Below are 21,883 nucleotides of genomic sequence, written 5' to 3'. Positions count from 1 at the left end.
GAAGAATAAAATCTGCTTCATTGATGACACGCTACCTTCACCATCTTCCGAATCCTTAGAACACTCACAATGGAGACGATGCAACGTTATGATAGTTTCTTAACTTCTCAATTCCATTTTGAAAGAGATTTCTAATTTTGTAATCTATTGTGAACTGCCCACGCCATATGGGACGAAATGAAAGATTGATACTCCCAAGTCAATGGCCGCTGCTTATACAAGCTTCAACAATATATTAATAATCTTGTTCAAGGATCTTTATCATTTAGTGCATACTTTGCCAAACTAAAGAGTTTTTGGGACGAGTTACGTGCAGTTCAAGGGATGTCTACCTGCAGCTGTAGGGCACGCAAGGAGACTCTCACGCAGCAAGAACTAGATCATGTCTTGAAGTTTTTGATGGGCTCAACAATTCCTACACTATGATCTGTGGGCAGATACTTATGATTGATCCACTTCCCACCCTTAGTCGCACCTGTGCCCTTGTGCTTCAAGAAAAACGTTCTTATAGCATTCTGTCTCCACCATCCATTGAAGGTATTGCTTTGGCTACCACCAACTATCACCCACGAATGGAAGGATGCCTCGGTCCACCTAGGAAGTCTCTTAAATGTACTCATTGTGGCAAAGAGGGCCACACTTTGGATCAATGCTACCGCATCCATGGCTTCCCTCCAGGACCTTGTAACTCTAAGCCCAATTAGGGTTCGAAGCATAGTGCTCATCAAGCTTTTTCCAATCCATCTACCAACAACCTTCCTTTCACACTTGAACAGTGCCAACAACTTCTGGCCATTCTCAGGAACTCCGTCCCCCCTCAATCCATGGAACACTAAGTAGGTAGTGTCGAATCTTCATTGTTAGGTAAGTCTAATAATGATCTTTTATGGATTCTTGGCAGTGGCACAACCGATCATATGGTTTGCTCACCCACTGCTCTAACCCAATCTTTCCCAGTACATGGTCGTACTGCTCAATTACCGGATGACTCTCATGCCACCGTTACTCATATTGGATCAGTGTACTTTTCTTCCAATCTTATTTTAGACAATGTCATTTGCATCCCAATTTTTCATTTCAACTTAAATTGTATCCGTAAATTGTGTGAAACCCTCCCTTGTCTCATTATTTTTTCTTTAGATTTTTGTTTCATTCAGGACCCACGCTTGATAAAGATGATTGGTATGAGAATTGAGCGGGACGACTTATACCACTTCACCAACACCAGGAATGCTTGTTGTCAGGTGGCTGCATCCACATCCACTTCCTAACTTTGGCATCATCGTTTGGGTCATCTATCAAATTAAAATCTTTCTTTTCTTTCCAATAAATTCCCAAAAATTTGTAGTTCCAATTCGCAATCTTGTTTAATTTGTCCATTGGCTAAACATACTTGTGCACCTTTTCCGTCTAGTTCCATTTTTTATTTTAAACCTTTTGACCTATTGCCTGTTGATATTTGGGGGAGCCATTTTCTCCCTTCCTTTTTTGACCTATTGCATGTTGATATTCAAGGGAGTCATCGTGTCCCTTCCACTATTGGTGCATGCTATTTTCTCACCATTGTTGATGATTATACCCGTTGTACCTGGGTTTACTTAATGCGCTACAAATCTGACACCCGCTCTCTCTTGCAATCCTTCATTCACCTTGTTGAAAACCAATTCTCCACCACTAAGAAGCGTCCCAAGTAATAATGGATCTGAGTTTGACATGCCCTCATTTTATGCTCCCAAAGGCATCGTACATCAAACTAGTTGCGTCAACACTCCCCAACAAAATGGAGTAGTTGAACTCAAATACTGCCACCTTCTTAATGGTGCCCTTGCATTAATTTTCAAGCCAATATGCCTAAACACTTTTGGGGGGAGGGGGGGATGTTACTGCAACTTATCTCATTAATTGAACCCCTTATCCTTTTTAGGTGGTTTGTCTTCTTATGAAAGATTGCATAATGTCAAACCTGCATACAAGCTACCTGCGAGTTTTTGGATGCTTATGCTTTGCTTCCACTCACTCGAAAAACCCATCTAAGTTCAATCCAAGAGCAGCTTGATGTCCTTTTCTTGCAGCATGTAAAGTCTTTGTGTCTCGAGATGTTCTCTTTCATGAAGATTTCTTCCCTTTTGCATCATCTACTCTTGAGCCCATAAAATCCGTCCTACCTTGTCCTATTCCCTCTCTTGACCACATCACAGAAATTCCATCTTCGTCACCATCTTTTTCTTCACTGCCTACCTCTCCTCCATCCCTATCCACTTATTTACCTTCTCCTCTACCACCCCGACGAGGAGAGGGTACTTCATTTTCTTGTGTTAGGCTGACCAATATGGAACCATAGCCGAGATATTGATGAATGACGAGAAATCCGTCAGTATAGACAGAGGAAGATCTCTCTCTCTCTCTCTCTCTCTCTCTCTCTCTCTCTCTCTCTCTCTCTCTCTCTCTCTAATATTATGTATATTTTTTGTAATGCTATTTCCTTGTCTGAACGAGCAATTTCCTCATTGTAGCCTCTTTTCGTAATTATACCTTGAAAAAGTCGGCGACCTATTTGGAGGTCTTAGGTGGGCAATGGTGAAAGCTTTTGGAAGGCTTTAGTTTCAATATCATGGTGACCTATTTTTACTTGATTGTTATATTTTCAAAATTCACTTTATAATAATAATAATAATCTTACGACATAATATGATTATTGAAAAATAGTATAAATATTTTGTAATTTTTAAAATTTTTAAAAATTTATAGATATTTTTATTTTAATTTTATTTATATTCATGTGATCATTTTATTCTAACTTTAATTAAAAAAATGCATATAAAATGAATGATTTAATTAAAAAAAATCCATTTCTAAATATTAAAATTTTCTAACATAAAGTTACTAAAACAATTGAAAACAATAAAATATGGTTTTTGATTTTTTTGCAAACAACTTAAAACCAACAATAGAAATATAAACTGACAATATAAACAAACGTTTTTTTATAATTTGTTTATTCATTATGCAAAAACGAAAGCAGAAAATAGAAAATAACAACGATATTAAACATGCCCTTAATTTGTGGGACTCAAAAAGTATCACGTTAAATTTAGGATGCAAACAACATGGTTTTTTTTTTTGGGTCACCTTGAGTCGATTGAATCATTAGTTCAAGTCGAATTTTGACCATTCATATGCCTTTTTTTTTTTTTTTTAACTGTTCAATTGGACATGGGGAGCAACTGGCTCTTGATCCAACCAATTGATTTTGAAAACTTTGACCATAGCCTTCTTTTTAAGTTTACAGAACGTCCTAATAATATATTAGTTATAATATGTTAATTATAATTAGTTATATAAAAAATTATATTGTTACTATAAAATAAATGATAAAATGAAATTTTTTTATGAATCTAGAATAAAGAAATATAAAGAACACAACAACAAATCTAATTTTTTGGGATAATTTTTTTTATCTACGAATGCAATTTCATCCCAAACTGTTCGTTTATTGAGGATAAAAATTTTATATTGTCCCTAAAACTTAACTTTAGCAACAATCAATTTTTTCATCTTTAAATGTTGCAAAATTTAAATATGGTGTTTATGGTGTTAGAGAGGGTAGAAAAGGGGTGTAGTGGCTTAGGGTGCGCTAGGGTTTTGATGAGGTCTTGCGGAGAAGATGACCCCTATCAGTTGACTGATCCACTTTAATAGGTCAACTAGTTTTTATTTTTTATTTTTTATTTTTTATTTTCATTTATGTGCTTATTTATTATTCTATTTTAAAAATTCAAAAATCATTTAGAATAGTTTTTCTTTGTAAAAAAAATTCCCAAAAAATGGCGAAAAATCCCCAAAAAAAATCATTTTTTAAATTTTAGGAAAACTTTAATAAAATTTATTATTTATTTTATTTTCCTCTTCTTTAGTTTTTTAATTAAAAGGTTGTTATTTTAAATTTTGAAATTGTGTTACTTCTAAATAAAAAAATGTTTTAATTTTTTTTCTTAAATTTAGAATTTATTACTGTCCTTCAGCCTTTTTTTTTTATTAGTTAGCTTAATTTATCTATTGAGTTTTGGTTCATTTTTTATTTATTATTAATTGATTAAAAACCAAAAAATTGAAAAATATTTATATAGACGACTTAAAAATTTCAAGTTGTTTTACAGTACTTTATTCAGAGTTCAGGAGTTTTTTAAGGCATAGATACAGTCTTAGGATATGTTCAAAAGGTTAAAAAAAAAAAAAAAAAAAGTTAAAAGGGAGGCTTAAGGGCAAATTAGCTTTACATTTGGTAGATAAGAGGTTGCTAGCTTCATCTTATTTCATGAGCGTGAGAGATTAGAGATGTTTATTAATTCAATTTGACTCATATGGATGATGTATGATTGCAAGATTTGGTTGTTTGGATTAGATGGCAAGTATGTGTGCTTGATTTATTTCATTTTGCAACTTGGTGATGTATCATTTTATGTTTATTATGGATGTACTTGTGCATGGATTTGGATCTTGGTGATGAGTTGTATCTTAAATAAGTTGTGACATATATAGCATGTTTTGAAATTCTTTTAGAGAATTAGGAGTGAATCAAATTGAGTGAAAAAAAAGTACAAACTAATCAACCCGACCATGAAGTTGAAAGTGGTGTGATAACATTTTTCTTAAGATTCTCAAGGTGAGGAAAATCTTATGACTCTAATGGAGTACTTGATGATTGTAGGGTGGACTATTATGAAGGTTTGTTAGAGTGAAGGATCAAAGACTGTGTTTGATTAATGTTTAAACATCCTGAGTTTATCATGGTACTATTTGAATGGATACATGTGTAAGGGTTGCTAATACCGTCCGCTCACATAATTGAACTCCCAAGTTTAGTTTTGGTACACAATCTATGGACTATCAGTTCTTTTAGCCCTATGATAAGTTAGAGACCAAATAATTAATAGTAATTAGGTGAATTTAATCATACCTAAATAAAAAAATTTGGTGACGACTTCGTAGAACAAGAAAAATGTAAGAACAAATCAAAGAATACATTTTGAATAGCCATTCTTGTTGAGGTGTGAGATCTCGGTCCACGCATTTGACAATATTTAAACTATACATGTCTAGATGTAGCTACGGATATAAAACAACAGTTTGCACTCCAAAAATTGATCTATGGTAATTTATTATAAAATTTTATATTTGTCAATATATAGTATGGCTGGGATTGTATAACCCCTAAGCTTTTTCAAAAGCTTATTTTTTGTATTGCATGTGCTACTGATCAACCATTTAAAGCGACCTCATTTCTAAATAGGGAAATACAAATATATTTGTCCTTGTTTATGCATATACAATTTCCCGATTTACTATTTAATATATTTTGCCTTTATTCTTTTAGGTAAGGCTTTAAATGTTTTGAAGAAAATACCTCTGTCTCTGCCTGTTGTTTTGATTTTAAACAGGTTCATGTGAAGTCCATCCTTAGTATTGTTCTTTGTTATTCTTTGTGACTATTCTATGAATTACAAGACAAGTCTACTTCTATGTGTGCGTGTGTGCGCACGCTTATATATATATATGGACAGTGGAGAATGAATTCTGAAATTCCCAAGAAAAATGTAAATTTTGATGAAGACTTAACATAATAGTTGGAATTCGATATATGAAGTAGAGGTTCCAAAGAAAATGCAATGTCAAGAAAACGGAGGGAGTTGTTGAAATGAGAACGTTATACAATTGTTGGAATTTCAGGCATGTAAAAAAACCTTAGTTGCAAAGTTTCCATGACTCGTGACATTGGGTGGATTTTTTTGAGTTTGTGTTTGGGTTATTTTAGGTGGTTGCTTTTTGTTGCTTATCAATTGTAACCATTAAATGTTTTGGCTTTGTTTGGATGAATGAGCTGAGCTTTTTAGAAGGGGTAGAATTGGTGTTTTCAAAGGCAAAGGAAAAAAAAAAAAAAACACAGGAAAACAAAATTGGGTTTCATCTTTTTCATACGCCCACATATAATTTCTTTTTCCCCTTTTTGGTTGGGTATTTTAAATGACAAGGGATGTAATCAAGCACACCTACTTAAATGTTTTTAATATTGGAATGATGACAAGGATGTTTTGATGTTTTGTGATTCCTATTGTTCATATTTGCACAGCCAATCAAACAACAATAATGTATGCTAATAAGATCATATTATTCATGTTTCAAACTTTTTGCTTTGTTTTTGTTTAACATATTTCCTCCATTAAATTTATTAGTGTTCTTTTTTGTAGCTCCTGGACCTAACATCAGTTTCTTTCTTGCATTTTTAGTCATGCTTCAAATATATTGAGAATTTCACTTGTGAGTTTGTTCCACATTGGAAAATTTGAATAGATGATGGATGCTCACATACATGATTGGGCACAAGATCCAATAGATTTAAGCTTTTGGGTCAAGTTGGTGTTCACTCATGTGTATCAAGCCCACCCATGGGCTCCTCAAGTGCTAACAATAAAGTAGTATCAGAGCAAGGTTTGATTGAGCCCCCTTAAGTGGTTATTATTCTGTTAAATATCTTGTGTTGAATTATGGAGACTAATCTAAGTAGAATGGTGTCTTTGAATGGTTCAAGTTATCATATATGAAAAGGAAAAGTGGAAGACCTACTTTTTGTGAAACAAGTCCATTTACCTGTGTTTGCTTCTGAGAAGCCAAAAAATAAATCTGATGAAGAATGGACTTTGTTGCATTGACAAGTTTGTTGATATCTTAGATAGTGGGTAGATGATAATGTTTTGAATCATATTGATAGTGAGACACACGCACACACACTTTGGCAAAAACTTGAGGCGTTGTATGCTCGCAATACCAGAAATAATAAAATGTTTCTGATGAAACAATTGATATATTTGAGATACCAAGATGGAACTCTCTTAATAGATCACTTGAACACTTTTCAAGGAATTATTAATTAGCTGGCTGGGATGGGTATCAAGTTTGATGATGAGGTTCAGGGTTTGTGTTTACTTGGTACATTGTCAAACTCTTGGGAGACATTTAGAATGTCATTATTTAACTCAGCTCCAAATGGTATAATCAATATGGATTTGGCTAAAAGCAGTGTATTGAATGAAGAGATGAGAAGAAAATCACAGGGATCCTCTTCACAGTCAGAAGTTTTGGTTATGGAAAGAAGGGGGAGGAGGAAGACTAAAGGTCCGAAGAATAGATATAAAAGCAGAAACAAGTCCAACAGGTTTGCTGATGTTGAGTGTCATCATTGTGGCATGAAAGGGAATATAAGAAAATATTGCAGATAGTTGAAGAAAGAGAACAAAGAGAAAGGGAAGGATACGAAGAATGACGATGGCAAGAATGATGATCAAGTTGCCATCACTACTTCTAGAGACTTCTTCGTTGTTAATGATGATGATGTCAATAATTTTGCATGCCATGATGCCAATAGAGTGATTGATAGTGGTGCCTTAACTCATGTTACATCTCTACGTGATTTCTTCACGTCCTATACAGCTGGTGACTTTGGGACAGTGAAGATGGTCAATGGTGGCTTAGCCAAAATCGTTGGTTTTGGAGATATGTGCTTGCAGATGAGTAATGGCATGAAGTTAGTTCTTAGAGATGTGAAGCAACTTGATTTTTGTAGGTAAACTTGATGATGATGGGTATTACAGCACCTTTTGCAATGGTTAGTGGAAGCTCACTGAAGGTGTTATGGTTGTTGCTTGAGCCCAGAAGTTTTCTACTTTGCACATGCTGTAGGCAAAACTCTCCAAAGATATTATTAATGTAATAGATAATGAGGTTTCAATAGAGTTATGGCATAAGAGACTTGCCCACATAGTGAGAAAGGCTTGACAATATTGGCCAAGAAGAATCTTCTAGCTGGGATGAAGACATTATTTGGTAGGGATGCAAAACAGAGTCTCCTTCAAAAAGAGTAAGGCTTTTCTTTGTTTTTCAAAAAATATGTTTGGGAAGGAGCTAATCTTTGTCTCGGCTTCTATTGTTTCCTAGCACATGCCTTCTCTTTTTATTTCTTTTACTTCGCCTTTAGTTTGTTTTTTCATGACTATGTTTGTGTGTTCATGTTTGTATTTTTGGGGTTTTTACCTATTAATTATAAGGAAATACTATTATATTGAATGTGAGAAAAAAAAAAACCTTTGGGGTGAGGGGGAAGGTGTGAATTGTTGAAATATTTTCTAAAATAATCATGGGAAGCATTTAAGACTATGTGAGTTTATCCCACATTGAAAAGAGTGAAAAAGAAAAAATTATTAATAAATGATGAGGTAGAATAATCTCTTAACGTTGGTTAAAAGATAGTATTAGTGTGTACAATATATAAACATTTGCTTCTAATTTTTTTTTTTATTTTTTAAAAAACCATTGAATAGTGTGGACATTAAAGATTATAATAGATAATACTTTCATTTGTTTCTTTCTTTTTTTTAGTTAAAAAAAATCTTACCACATTAATAACATGAGATATGTTAAAATATATGTGAACTCCTTCCATTAAATTTTTGTAGAAAGCAATATACAAGGCAATCATTTGTAAATTTTTTTAATTCAAGATTGTCAAAAATTAAGTTGGTATCATTGTAAAAAAATTACGAAAACAAAAACCAAAAACCAAAAATCAAAAATAGAAACTAAAACCCAAAACCAACAACTTGTTTAGCTAATATTTCTAAAACTAAAATAAATTAAAATATTTAATTAAAAAATGTTCATTTTTTTGTCTTTAATAAATAATATTACAAAAAAATGATTAAAATAATTAAAATTGTAAAATAATATAAATCTAAAAATATAAAAATAAAAATAAAAACTTTTATAATTATTTTATATAATTATTATATTTTTTTAAAAAAAATTAACTTTATAATAACAATCTTACTATACATGATAATTGAAAAATAATAAAAATATTTATATCACAATTTTATTTTAATTTTTAAATTAAAAAGTGTATAAAATGAATGATTTAATAAAACAAATTTTTTGGATATTAAAATATTTGACAATATGTTATCAAAATAATTGAAAATCATAAAATATGATTTTTAGTGTTTTTGTAAGTAGCTAAAAACCGACAATAGAAATAGAAAACTAACAACAGTTTTTTATAATATGTTTTTTCATTGTGCATAAAAGAAAAAAGAAAGAAGAAAAAGGAAAAAAGAAAAAAAGCAATGAAACCAAACAAGTCCTGAGATTGGAATTTCAAAAGCAAAAGAATGCCTATGATTTTACCTATACAATTTTTGAGGGTGAATGGTTGACTGGACAACATTAGATCCTGAATGGACTTCAACGTGTATTGGCGGCTATCTTGTGTTGTAATTATGCCACTTAAATCTAAATCATCATCAAGGTGGCCTATTTATCCGATCATTACCATCTACATGGGATTAGAGTAGAGACAGAATACATATCTTCTCCCCCATATATAACAGGAACGTAATAAACTGTCATTCAATCTCAATCTGTTGTGGGGCTTCTTCTTGTGAGCCTTCAGCATCCACTTCTACCTCTGTAATACCAGATGCTTCCACAGTCCTTGTGATCCATTCCTTTAGCGGATCTTCATTCAAATCAAGCCTTAGAAGCCCAGCAAACATACCACCCGTGAAGGCAACTGGTTCCTACAATATAAGCAAAATGCAGATTGCAGAGGAAACAACACAAATATTTTTGCATGTCAAACTACACTTATCTCCCCATGATTTTATCAAGTTAGGAAATCATTTTGCTGCAGGTAAAGGCTAGCCAACAGCTGAACTAAAGTAATGTAGTCTCAAACATATTCGCCAAAGTGTAAGGGTCATAAGTGAATCAAATAAAGCTTGTCTGATTGTTGAGACATTAAGAAGCACTTGTAGACTCTGTCAAGTGTCATGTGCTATCCCTCAAATTAAAGGAAAAATAGTTCTAAACTATCTCAAATAAAGAATAAATTCCACGCAAGCCCTGTGACATCTGATGGGTTTCTGCTACAAGAAACTTGGGTGGAAGTACAGTATTAGCACATCTTTTGCTGCAGCCTCACACAATCTATGAGGTGCTACATACTACTGAACCACAACACAAACAACATGATCGCTCTTTTTCATTTGTTCGAGACTAAATTATAGAAAAGATCATTGTCTTTTCTCTCAATGAGAGGTGGTCAACTCCATAACCAATGTGAATGAATGCCTGAATACTTGTTTACAATATGCAAACAAGAAAAAATGGATATTGAAAAATTGGTAGATGGAACACAACTTACTAGAAGAATTTAGTTTGCTAATTTAAATACTATAGAAAAGTAATTCTATATGACAAGGCACGAGAAGGTTCCAAAAGACTCATCCATAACTTTCTATGTTTTGAAGTTTCCTGTTCAATAATACTCGGACCAACAAGGCTTTCTTTATATATCTCCTACTTCTATTTTAAAAAGATTTCCCTTATTTTCCTATTTTGATTTGGTAAGATTCTTTCAAAAGTGAAAAAATCATAAGAAAAAGAAAATATAATTGTATCAACGATTTATTTGATGAGATTCTTTTACATTAATCGAGTGGGAACAGATTTGCAAGTCCCATTATTCTAATGATTAGCATGCATAAAAATAGATTTTCAGTTACATTAGGCAATTTGTATAATGTGAGATTCAAAACCTACCCCCATCAAATGAAATTATTTATCCCAAATGTACAAACCTAGGTCCCTTCAATGACTACATGTACTAGCTGTGGGACATACTATTGTCTGCTCCACATCCCCCTTTATTGGGAGAGTGGAAGATATGTAAATAATGGGAGTGTTAATGCAGATAATGGGAGAGTAATAAAACTACTTGAAAATTTAAAAATCAAATTACTTATGTATTCATAATCTTGCAAACAAATGATAACTTGTAAGGCAAGTGGCTAAGAATAATAAGAAAAATGTCGATTGAAAACTACTTCCTTTTATTTAACTAATAGTGGAGATCAATATATATTATTTTATTATTTGAGTTTTTCCTTTTCGGGGAAAACAAGAACTTATATATTTAAAATTTTTCTAGCTAATTTTTTTTATAGGAAAAACTATTACACTCTTATAAACAGATTGTGTTGTGATAACTGGGTACAAGAAACAATTATTTCTTAACTGTCTAATTTTACCATATTAAAAATGCCAAAATGTAATTGAAAACAAAACGACATACCAAAACTAAGTCCCACTAGGTGGGGTCCGCCATATGAATCATTTTCTGCCAAGTTACACAATCTTGAACAATTTCTTCCAACAATTTTAGGGAATTAAATCCATACTATTTCATTACTAGTTATTTTAGGTCTATCCTACTCCTACTCCCCCCATCCCTCCCCAAGAGTAACTAGCTCCCTTCTCACTGGTGAACTACTTGGCCTACACTGCAACCATCCAAACCATATAAGCCGCCCCTCCCTTATCTTACCTTCTATAGGAGCTACACTTAAATTATCACAAATATGCGTTGTTAGAATCTTACGATTCACAATTCGATTAATATGATTTGTATCAATTCTGCACCAAAACGATTTGAATCTTACTAGCGAATCTAAAATCAATTGAATTACTATTGAATCTATCAATTCACCTCGTGAATCTAGCAAATTGATCCAAATCTCAATATTCACAGGATTCTAGACCTATTGTATCCTAACAAGCTTGACTGATTTAAAACCCCATTTTTTTAATTGTTTTTTTTTTTTTTAATCAAAAACACGATTAGCTTCCATTCTTTTTCTATGTCAGTTTTTCTGCTAAAGAAGATGAGAAAATAGCATTTTAGGTCTTATGTTGCTTTGACAAAACCATTCTTCACTCTTAGAGTATAGTGCTTTGCCATTGAGAAGTAGGGGCAGACACATCGGTTAAGGTGTTAGTCATAATTTGTGATGTCGTTAAGATTCAAGTTGTTTTTTTTAGTATTTTGTTAAATTATTATGTTTTTAAAGTTAATTATTTTTTTCTTTTTAATCAAGAAAGAATATGCATGAAATGTGTTTTTTTAATTGTTGATAAACACCAAAAGTTCAGTTTTTAATTATTTTTTTCTTGATTCCTTCCCTTAAACAACAATATGCATGTTCAATTAATTAATTAATATTTCTTGACTCATTCCCTTCTTATTTGTTTAGGGAAAGGATACACATGAAATGTGATTTTTTTTGTTGTCAAAATGTAAATGTATTATGCCATTTTGCTTGTTTATATATCAATATATGCATGTCATTTAGAATTAATTTTGGAAATTTGTGTTGAATCATATGATTCGATTCTATCCTCAATTCACAATTCCCAAAATTAGAATTTCGATTCACGATTTGAATCTTGATTTGAAAACTATGCGAATATGTTCATTCTTTAGTTTATCTTTTAACCCAGTACCATTTGACGACTATTACATTTTGGATGTGTTATTTCTCAGTTGCCCAACATTTTTATCCATAAAGCAAATTTGGTCTTATAGCCATCCTATAAAATTTTCCTTTTTAAGTTTAAGGGTATTCTATGATCACACAAACAAATCCAAAGCACTTCTCTTTTTTACCCAACCTGCTTTAACTCTATATATTGCATCTTCAATTTCTCCTTTAGCTTGCATAATAGATCCAAGATATTGGAATCTACTACTGCTATTAATTTCTTGACCATCAAGCTTAATCTTTTCTCCAATATTCCTTTTAATATGTGACTGAAATTACATTTCAAATATTCTATCTTAATTCTAATTATGCTAAAGCCTCTAGATTCCAAAGATTCTCTCCATAGTTTTAATTTAGGTTCTACTCTACCCCTAATTTTATCAATCTAGACAATATCATTTGCAAGCAATATACACCATTGAACCTCATTTTTGATACGCCTAGTAAGCTCATCCATCACTGGCGCAAAAGATAAGGGCTCAAAGCAGACACTAGAAATACTCCTATTGTGATTGGAAATTCCCTAAACTCTCACCTATAGTCTAACCCTAGTCATAACTCCATCGTTATACATCCTTAATGAAAAAAGTACACCTACTACATACTCCTTTTTTCTTTTTTCTTTTGTCTCTTCTAAAATATACCATAGAACTTCCCTAAGTATTCTATTATAAGCTTTCTCTAAGTCAATAAAAATCAATGCAAGTCCCTCTTCTTTTCTCTAAAATTTTCTATTAATCTTCTTAAAAGATATAAAGCTTCTGAGGCATAAAACCAAATTGATTTTAAAAAATCTTCGTTTCTATTAAAACTTGATATTCATTGTTGGCCCATAACCTTATAACTTAACTTTTTAGCTAAAGTGGTAATCTAACATGGTATTAGAGGTGATTACCAAGAGGTCCTTGTATCTAGTCTTGTTGCCCGCATTTATCATGCGGTGTTTCAAAAAAAGTAGAGTTCCCTATCATGAGTTTTATTTAGTGTGTTTATCTCTCCATGTTCCGTTAGGTTGCATGTGCAGGGGAGTGCTAAAGTTGATAATTGGTCCATTACCTAATAGCTTAACCTTTTAGATAAAGTGGTAGACTAACAGTATCTAATCTTAATCTTTGTTCAATTATCCTTTCCAACAATTTTATTGTCTAACTCATAAGTTTAATTCCAAGATAGTTATTACAATTTTTGTATATCTCATTTATTTTTGTATATGGGTATTAAAGTGTTTTCTCCCTTTCGTCTAACATTTTGTTAGTTTTTATAATTGTATTAAATAAATTAATGAACCATATAATTCCATTTTCACTTAGGACTTTCTAAACTTCAATTGGATGTCATTCAGCCATATAACTTTTCCTTTTTTTTTATCCTTTTTATTGAAAATTTAACCTTTTTAACTCTAATTTTGTGAATAAATCTCATATTTTTAGCCTTTTTCAATTTTACGTGTCTTCTACTTAGTTTTCATTAAATAGCTTATTAAAGTGATTTTGTCATCTTTCTTTTATGTCTTCTTCCATAACCAAGACAGTATCATCCTCATTTTTTATACATTTTACATTACCCAAGTTCTTACTTTTTCTTTTTCTACGTCAAGCAAGTTTATATACATCTCTTTCTCATCCTTTTGTGTCTAGAATAGCAAGTTTAACTCAAAGCATGTGAACAATTTTTTATGTGAAACTAAAAATGCCTTAAATTAGTAGTTTTTTTTAAAAAAATGTTTGTTAAATTCAAAATACCATAACTTAAATGAAAGCTTGTGGATGATTTGTCCCTTTTTTTTTTCTTTTTTTTTTTTTATTTTTTAAAATTAAAAATATCATGATATAGTTTAGCAAGTGCAAGTTTGTTTTCCCTTTTTTTCTTTAAGCTAGCAGGGCATGATAAGCTTTGTACTGATTTTTGTTACAAATTTTCAATAAAGAATCATCTACATTTGTTGCAAGCAGATATCCTAAATTCGAGAAATTGTGAGACTTTCTAATCCTTGAGAGTGATGTAGGATGGTTCTACGTAGCCCTAATCCTACGGTTGACCCTCTTTGTAGCACACACACAATATCACAATCTATGGGAAGAATTGAATTAACCAAGCATGAACATCACAAACATATTCTAATGATCACAAGTTGTTAAAATTTTGAAAATGTATATGATTCGGTTTAAAAGCCCTTAGTTGATCATTTCATTCAAGTAATCAAGTTCACTTTAAAAGATGTTATATTAGAAGTCTTAGATCACAAGTCCTAGCATACAAATCAAATATCTTTAAGCACGGTACTAGCAAGCATGTTCATATTGAAAATCTAGGAAGAGTCACAGAGAATGAACAAGGTTTTTCAATCAAGGATTCAGGTAGGGTTTTAAGGCTTACACGCTACTTTTAGGGGCAGTTTTAGATGGTCACAAACAAAGAATTGAAACGAGCTTACCAAAAGGTTCAGAATGACAAACACCAAGGCACACGAGTACTCGATCACACCACAAACAAGCTTGTTGATCCTTAGGAGTCTATAGACAAGAATGAAGCTTGAGAAAGGTTGTGGTTGTGAGCTATGAAAGAGGAGTGGGCGTGTAGTGTTGATGTTGTCGTGGTCTCTCACCACCCAATCTCCGGGGAGATGGAACGTAGCCTCACACTACTCCCTCACAAGGAGAGGAACAAGTTTCACAAACTCAAGCAAAGGCTTCTTTTAATTGATAATGCAAAGATCCTTTTTACAATACAAGTGATGACATATTTATAGCCTTACATGAGCATGCACATGACTTGCACATGACTTCTTAAGATATTAAAGAAAATACAAAACTAAAATAAAACATTTAAAACATAGGTAATGAGGTTCATAGGAAATAGTTTGTCATAGGAAATAGGTGCCTAGGAACTAGAATAATTATGATAGTGGAGTCTAGGAATTTAAAATGAAATAAATACTTCTTGAAACACCAAGACTCTTTGACTTGCAAGTTGTCATCCTCTCTCCAAGCTAGCTTCCAAGAAAAACTTCAATTGATGCAAATAAAGTTCACATCCAATGGTGGACTTCGGGTGGTCATCCACGTGTCACAATATCCACGAAAGATACTCGAGGTGCATGTCAATCCCCATCAGAGGGTGATTCCTTTAACTATTACTGTGATGCTTATAGTTTTATGCCTTCTGTCTTTGTTATTTTGATTAAGGGCAAAAGACACTCACCTCTTCTGAGGTTTAGCAAAACGGCAGAGGCTCCCCTGAGGTTTTAAAAATTCTATTATCTTTTCAAAAATTCCACAGAGCCGCTTTGAGGTTTGTCAAAAAGACACAAACCTCTCTTTGACTTATCTTTTTACAAAATCCAAGGGGAGGTTTGTGTCTTTTTGGTGAACCTTAGGGGAGGTCCTTGAAATTCTTGAAACCTTAGGGAAGGTCTCTGGAATTTTTGAACTCTCAGGGGGGGAAAGTGTCTAACCTTAGGAAAGGTGAGTGTCTTTTGCCTTTTGATTAATTACATCCAAAGAAAATTTGACTCTAATATTTTTCTCGATATATTTCATCTATTCACTAATCACTTTGCAATTCCAAACCACAAATCAATTTCCCTAATTTCCCCTTAGTCATCTTGCATCAATTTGGTGTTTGAGCTGGTTCCACCATGATGTTCTCAAGTCGTGGGAGATTCTTTGCACCTAACAACATGTTAGGAGAAGTTGAAGATATGTACAGAAAAAAAAGATACTTTATCAGGAGCAGGGATGTACATTAATTGATGTAAACTAACCGAGTAAACCAACCCAACCATTCATATTCAGCCAATATGGTTCAGTTAAACCAGTAAAATCAGTTTGGTTTAGTCCTCAAGTAAGGAAAAGACAGTCGTTCGATTCAGAAATGGTTTTTTTTTTCCATCTAAATGACAAAAAAAAAGAGGAAAAAAGGAATTCACTGTTACTGAGGAAAGTTTTGTAATTTTCAACTTAGTAGCTTCAATGGGATTGATTTTGCCCAAAAATCAAAAATTTTTTTTAAAAAAAATGTGATTAAAAAAAAGATGTATTAGATAGAGAAAAAGAGAAGTTATGACCTAAGTGGGGACCAGAAGTCCAAAAAAAAAAAAAGTTCAAAAAGAACGAAAAAAAAGTAAAAACAGAAAAATAAACACTAAATAAAATCAACCATGAAATCCCCTCTTCAATCCTTTTCCTTTCTTAATTTACTGAGCACTTCAAATTAGCTAATTCCCTCTAACCCTTCTTCACTTTATTTTTACCACCATCAAGACACACTTTGTTTCCCCCACCATCACGTAGCTTTAATTCCATTTTATCCATTAATTCTTGAGCTTCTAAACCCTTCCTAGGTAAACACCATGAGTGTAGGCAGAATTCCGTCCTTACACTTTCGTTTATTAACCAAATCATCATCCTCAAAAATAGAAACCCGCTTCAATCCTTCATATGGGAATGGATGTGGTGAATGCATGAATATCTGAGGCACAATTAGTTGACTGGTGAGGGGCTATGAAGTTGCTGTCATGCGGGAAAGATTTATAAGGTTCATCAGATCTGACAAAGAAGTCAAGAAACAAGCCAAAGAGCCCAACCAGGAAGTTGAGAGCTCAGACATGTGACTGCATCGCAAAAGCAGCATATAGAGAAGCCAAAACCGATAAAACAGCATGCATTAAAGCCTAGGCAGCAAGAAAATCAATTAGCGGAGTTTGAGCTGCTCCCTGAATCACCTGTACCAGAAGTGAATCATTCCAAACAGCATATGTAAAGTCAAAAGTAGTTGTTTCTCCCATGGAAAATCTTCAAGAATTTAATATGGGGGCAATTAAAAACTTGAAGTCAAAATTGAAGTTAAGGACACTGTTGGTGCGGGGGAGAAGAAGTTAAGATTCGGTGATGACCAGCAAGTTACTGTTCCATATATTCCTCAGCGAGCTACATTCACTGCCCTAAAAGAGGAAAAATCCAGAGCAATGGAAGATTGTTTGCTGAGAATTTTCAAGAGACATAAGTTAATGAGTTCATTGGTACTGCTGATGATACAAATCTTACAGGGTACAGCCAAAGTAGTTCCTAAATGAAAATCCCTACCATTGATTTTGCAAACCTTGACCAATGCAATAGCATCATTGACACGTACTATTCAGAGTCATCATTCCAACTTTTACAGCAAATGCGAAATGGAATCAAACTCGGCCTATCATCTTGTGCTAAGTATGCAATCAAGAAATTAAGGAATTAAATTGCAGTGCGCTTCAAAACTCGAGGATGGGTTTTTCTCCAAATTGAGAATAAAGCAAACAGCAAAAAGAAACAAAATGAGGCAAATTTATCCACCATGGGGATAGATTTGGCAGGGCGATGGTGAGAAGGGGTTGACCTCTGACTGGTATTACAATTTGAAGTCGAGTACAGTTCACAGTACAGTAATGCAAGCATTATTAATGAGAACTCTAGCACGAGGTAATTTTAGATTATTTCTATTTCACTATGGTCCTATGTTAAGGGTGTTTTAAATCTTTATTTTGAGTTAATTTGAGGTTTATCTTTGATTGCGAGTAGTGTCTCATGTTTAGAAGGGTGGTTCAGTTGAAGTTTGTAAATAAGTGGAAGGTGGCATGGAGGGCTCAGCCCAAATATGCAAAACCTCCCAATACAAAACTCGAGGATGGGTTTTTCTCCAAATTGAGAATAAAGCAAACAGCAAAAAGAAACAAAATGAGGCAAATTTATCCACCATGGGGATAGATTTGGCAGGGCGATGGTGAGAAGGGGTTGACCTCTGACTGGTATTACAATTTGAAGTCGAGTACAGTTCACAGTACAGTAATGCAAGCATTATTAATGAGAACTCTAGCACGAGGTAATTTTAGATTATTTTTATTTCACTATGGTCCTATGTTAAGGGTGTTTTAAATCTTTATTTTGAGTTAATTTGAGGTTTATCTTTGATTGCGAGTTGTGTCTCATGTTTAGAAGGGTGGTTCAGTTGAAGTTTGTAAATAAGTGGAAGGTGGCATGGAGGGCTCAGCTCAAATATGCAAAACCTCCCAATAAGGCCTGTGCCTTTTTTTTTTCGGTGAAGGGAGGGGGGGTTGCAATGTGTGAATATGGTATTTTGATTTAGTATGTAGTATCATTATATTGTTCTATGGAGCATTTTGGGGCTTTTCACATAGGGCACTATATATATGTATATAACCACATGCTTAACCAAGGATTGAAACCTTAAAGCAGTTTGCTTTTGTGCTGGCACATGACCCTAGGGCTTATTTCACAACAATCTAGTCTGTTTTTTATGGGCAAGATTAGTTTACTTTCCACCATAGAGATTGATATTGTTAATTTAAGCTGGCAAGAGGAATATACAACCTTGTCCCGATTTTCTGTAGAAATAGTCAATCAAGAATCATCAACTTTTGCTGTGATTTATTTCTTAAACCCTATACAGTTTTAAGCTTTCTTCTAGCTCTAGGTGTGATTTCTAGAACTCATTAGTGTGATGCTACAAGTTTTACACCTTATCATCTCTATTATTTTGATTAATAACCTCCAAATTGGATTAGAATCCCAAATTTTCTAGCCCTAATTTCACCTATTCCTTGGTTTCTTTCACAAACCCAAACCCTAAATCTATTTCCCTAATTTTCCCCTATTTACCTGAGCAATGAGGAAATGGATGAAGGATAGTTCCAGAGAATATATTGCTGACCAGATGAGCTCATGATCCACTATTCCACTTCATTTTCCACCCAGGAAAGAAAGAGAAAGAAAAAGCCAGAGAATAAGAAAGATGCAACTCCAAAACTTCCCAAAAGAAGGGAAGGAGTGGGGTGGGGGGTAGGAGAAGAGGCCAGTTGGGGGAATTAAGAATATTATCTATGTAAAGCCTGATCATCCAGAGATCCAACGAAGAATTTGCTCATTTGGTAGCACTGAACCATTTCTCATCCATCTCCATTGAAGATTACTTTCTGACACTTCATACTGAAGCCTTTACTACATCTGGAGGAGCTGCCACTGCTTCCCCAACGTAAGGCAGTATCATTCCTCTACAAAACCAGAGTGGTCTCGAGAAACACACTCTACAAGCATTGATTGGTTTGAGCACCATATCATCATTTATTTCAATCTATTTGGGCCACCAGGAATCCACCAACTAATAGGGTTTCAAGGGAGATGAAGCTGGAGAGGTTGAGGAAGATATGAGACTGGTCAAGAGGAGGCGAGTTTCATGAAAGACTTGAAAATGGCCAAAAATAAATCCACTCGGTTAACAACTGTGTTTTCTAAAATTACTTCGTTTCTGGATGACGAACATTTTCCAAAAAAAAAACATTGTTGCGAAGAGGGATAGAATTGAAGGATAAACTCAAGAAGCTGTTAATTGTTAGCAAACCTATAAACAGATAAACCCAAACAAATCTGATTGTTTAGAATGCATAGTAAGAAATTAATAGAAAATATATCCTGTAAATTTAATGCATAGATTGGGATCACAGGATTTAGAGAAATACAAGTATGAAATCATAACCTTGAGAGCTTCCTTGAGGATGGGTTCATCCATGGGGTTGAAGATAAACGCTTTAACAGCAAGACTGCCCGAACGCGCCTTAACACCAAAACCGCTCAAACGAGCTCGTGCCGGCGAGAACCATACTGTCTTTACTGCCTTCCGTGATTGCCATGGCTGCCACATTACTACTATTAGCAATAATTCCAAGAAAACTAGTCACAAGAGTGGCGAGAGAGAGAGAGGCAGGGGGATTACCAGTGCAGATGCTGGACGCAAGGGTGAGAGAGACATGGAGCTTCTTCCGGGTCTGCAGGAAGCACAACTGAGAAGCTAAAGCCAGCGTGTTCCCCCGCAACCTCGCGCCCGTTCTATCCTCTCGATGGTGAAACCGAAGAAGAATGCTCTTGTGCGTTTGGTCCAGAGGAAAGAATAAATTTATGAAGGCCTGTTGAAAATTCAAGAAATATATATATATAAGAAATTATTTTATGTTAAATAATTTAGTAAAGATCAAATTAAATTTTTAGCATAACTAATATTTTTGTATCACATTAAAAATAAATTTTTTTATCACACTAAAAATGAATTTTTATTTTTAATAACATTTGATATAAAGAAATATAAATTAAGAAGTAAAATTTATTTTTTTTTTTCCCATTTTCAAACAATTTTTTTTTTTTTAATTCAAAGGGACCTATCACTATTTTTTTTTTTGTGATAGTGTTTAAAGTCTTTTAGGCATGTTTGATCATGAATGCTTCTTTAAATGAATTAATCCTATATTGCCTCATTTTTTTATGATTCCTAATATTCACTCATCATCTCAAAAATATTTTAACATTCATTTTATCATAATTATCATTGTACATGATTTTTTTTTTTTCGAAAAAATTTTAACGAAATTTCGACAAGATGCCGTCTGTAAATTGGACATTTTCCCATAAAACCTGTACCTGATAGGTTCAAATAAGTCATTTATAATTCAGTTCAACGCACACAAAAACCTATATCCACTACCAGCATGCAATACACATCAACTACATCTCTCATATAGGAGACATTCTAGACTACCATGCAATCAGGTAGTAATCAACAAATCACAATATATAATCTATCCATTAAATTAAGAATATAAATAGTAGAGAACAGTGAATAGTATTGAGTTCAGTGTAGTGTTGTTATTCATTTAGGTATATGGACATGAATGTTATGAGATGATAAGAACATTTAATTTAAAGAATTATGAAAATGATGCTCCCTCTGAGTTATGTATATATTCAACTTATGCCTTTTTTTTTCTTCTAATTTTCAAATCATTAGCCAAGTGTTTTTAATATTTTCAATGATTTAGGCTCGGCAATAAATAATTTAGGCTTACCGGACCAAAAATATATAAATGAATGCTTCTTTAAATAAACTAAGCCTAAATTGTCTCCTTTCTTATGATTCCTAACTTTCACTCATCCTTTCAAAAATATTTTAACATTCATTTTATCATAATTATCATTGTACATGATTTTTTTTTTTGAAAAAATTATAACGAAATTTCGGTAGCATGCCGTCTATAAATTGGACATTTTCCCATAAAACCTGTACCTGATAGGTTCAAATAAGTCATTTATAGTTCAGTTCAAGGCACACGAGAACTTATATCCACTACTAGCATGCAATGTACATCAACTGCATCCGCCATACATGAGGCATTTTAGACTAGCATGCAATCAGGTAGCAATCAACAAATCACAATTTTTATAATATATCCATTAAATTAGGAATATAAATAGTAGATAAACAGTGGATGGTATTGAGTTCAGTGTAGTATTGTTATTCATCTAGGCATATGGACATGAATGTTATGAGATGATGAGAGCATTTAATTTAAAGAATTATGAAGATGATTGTAGTGACCCGAAGAATAATAGCATTTTAATAATAATAAGAGGGAG

The 21,883-nt window shown here is 33.2% G+C and overlaps 1 protein-coding gene across 1 annotated transcript; it reads right to left on the bottom strand.

Moving 5' to 3' along the window:
- Positions 1-9,174: 9,174 nt before the first annotated feature.
- LOC131157136 (UPF0426 protein At1g28150, chloroplastic) lies at positions 9,175-20,384 on the bottom strand. The gene is made up of 3 exons (XM_058111045.1): positions 20,193-20,384; positions 19,956-20,111; positions 9,175-9,626 (listed from the first exon to the last, which is right to left on the bottom strand). Exons 1-3 carry the CDS (start codon positions 20,226-20,228, stop codon positions 9,453-9,455), a joined length of 366 nt encoding a protein of 121 aa, XP_057967028.1. The 5' UTR covers positions 20,229-20,384; the 3' UTR covers positions 9,175-9,452.
- Between the last annotated feature and the right edge of the window lie 1,499 nt (positions 20,385-21,883).

The sequence above is a fragment of the Malania oleifera genome, chromosome 6 (genome assembly GCF_029873635.1).
Source record: "Malania oleifera isolate guangnan ecotype guangnan chromosome 6, ASM2987363v1, whole genome shotgun sequence".
Lineage (NCBI taxonomy): Eukaryota > Viridiplantae > Streptophyta > Magnoliopsida > Santalales > Ximeniaceae > Malania > Malania oleifera.
This window is presented reverse-complemented; position numbering and strand designations above follow the sequence as displayed.

What these genes read in the sequence shown, in the direction of transcription:
- LOC131157136 (XM_058111045.1), bottom strand. Translation starts at nt 20,228, where the DNA reads ATGTCTCTCTCACCCTTGCGTCCAGCATCTGCACTG. An exon ending in TGCGTCCAGCATCTGCACTG is followed by an intron (nt 20,112 to 20,192) that starts GTAATCCCCCTG and finishes GTAATGTGGCAG; the next exon opens with CCATGGCAATCACGGAAGGC. An exon ending in TCCTCAAGGAAGCTCTCAAG is followed by an intron (nt 9,627 to 19,955) that starts GTTATGATTTCA and finishes CTTATATTGTAG; the next exon opens with GAACCAGTTGCCTTCACGGG.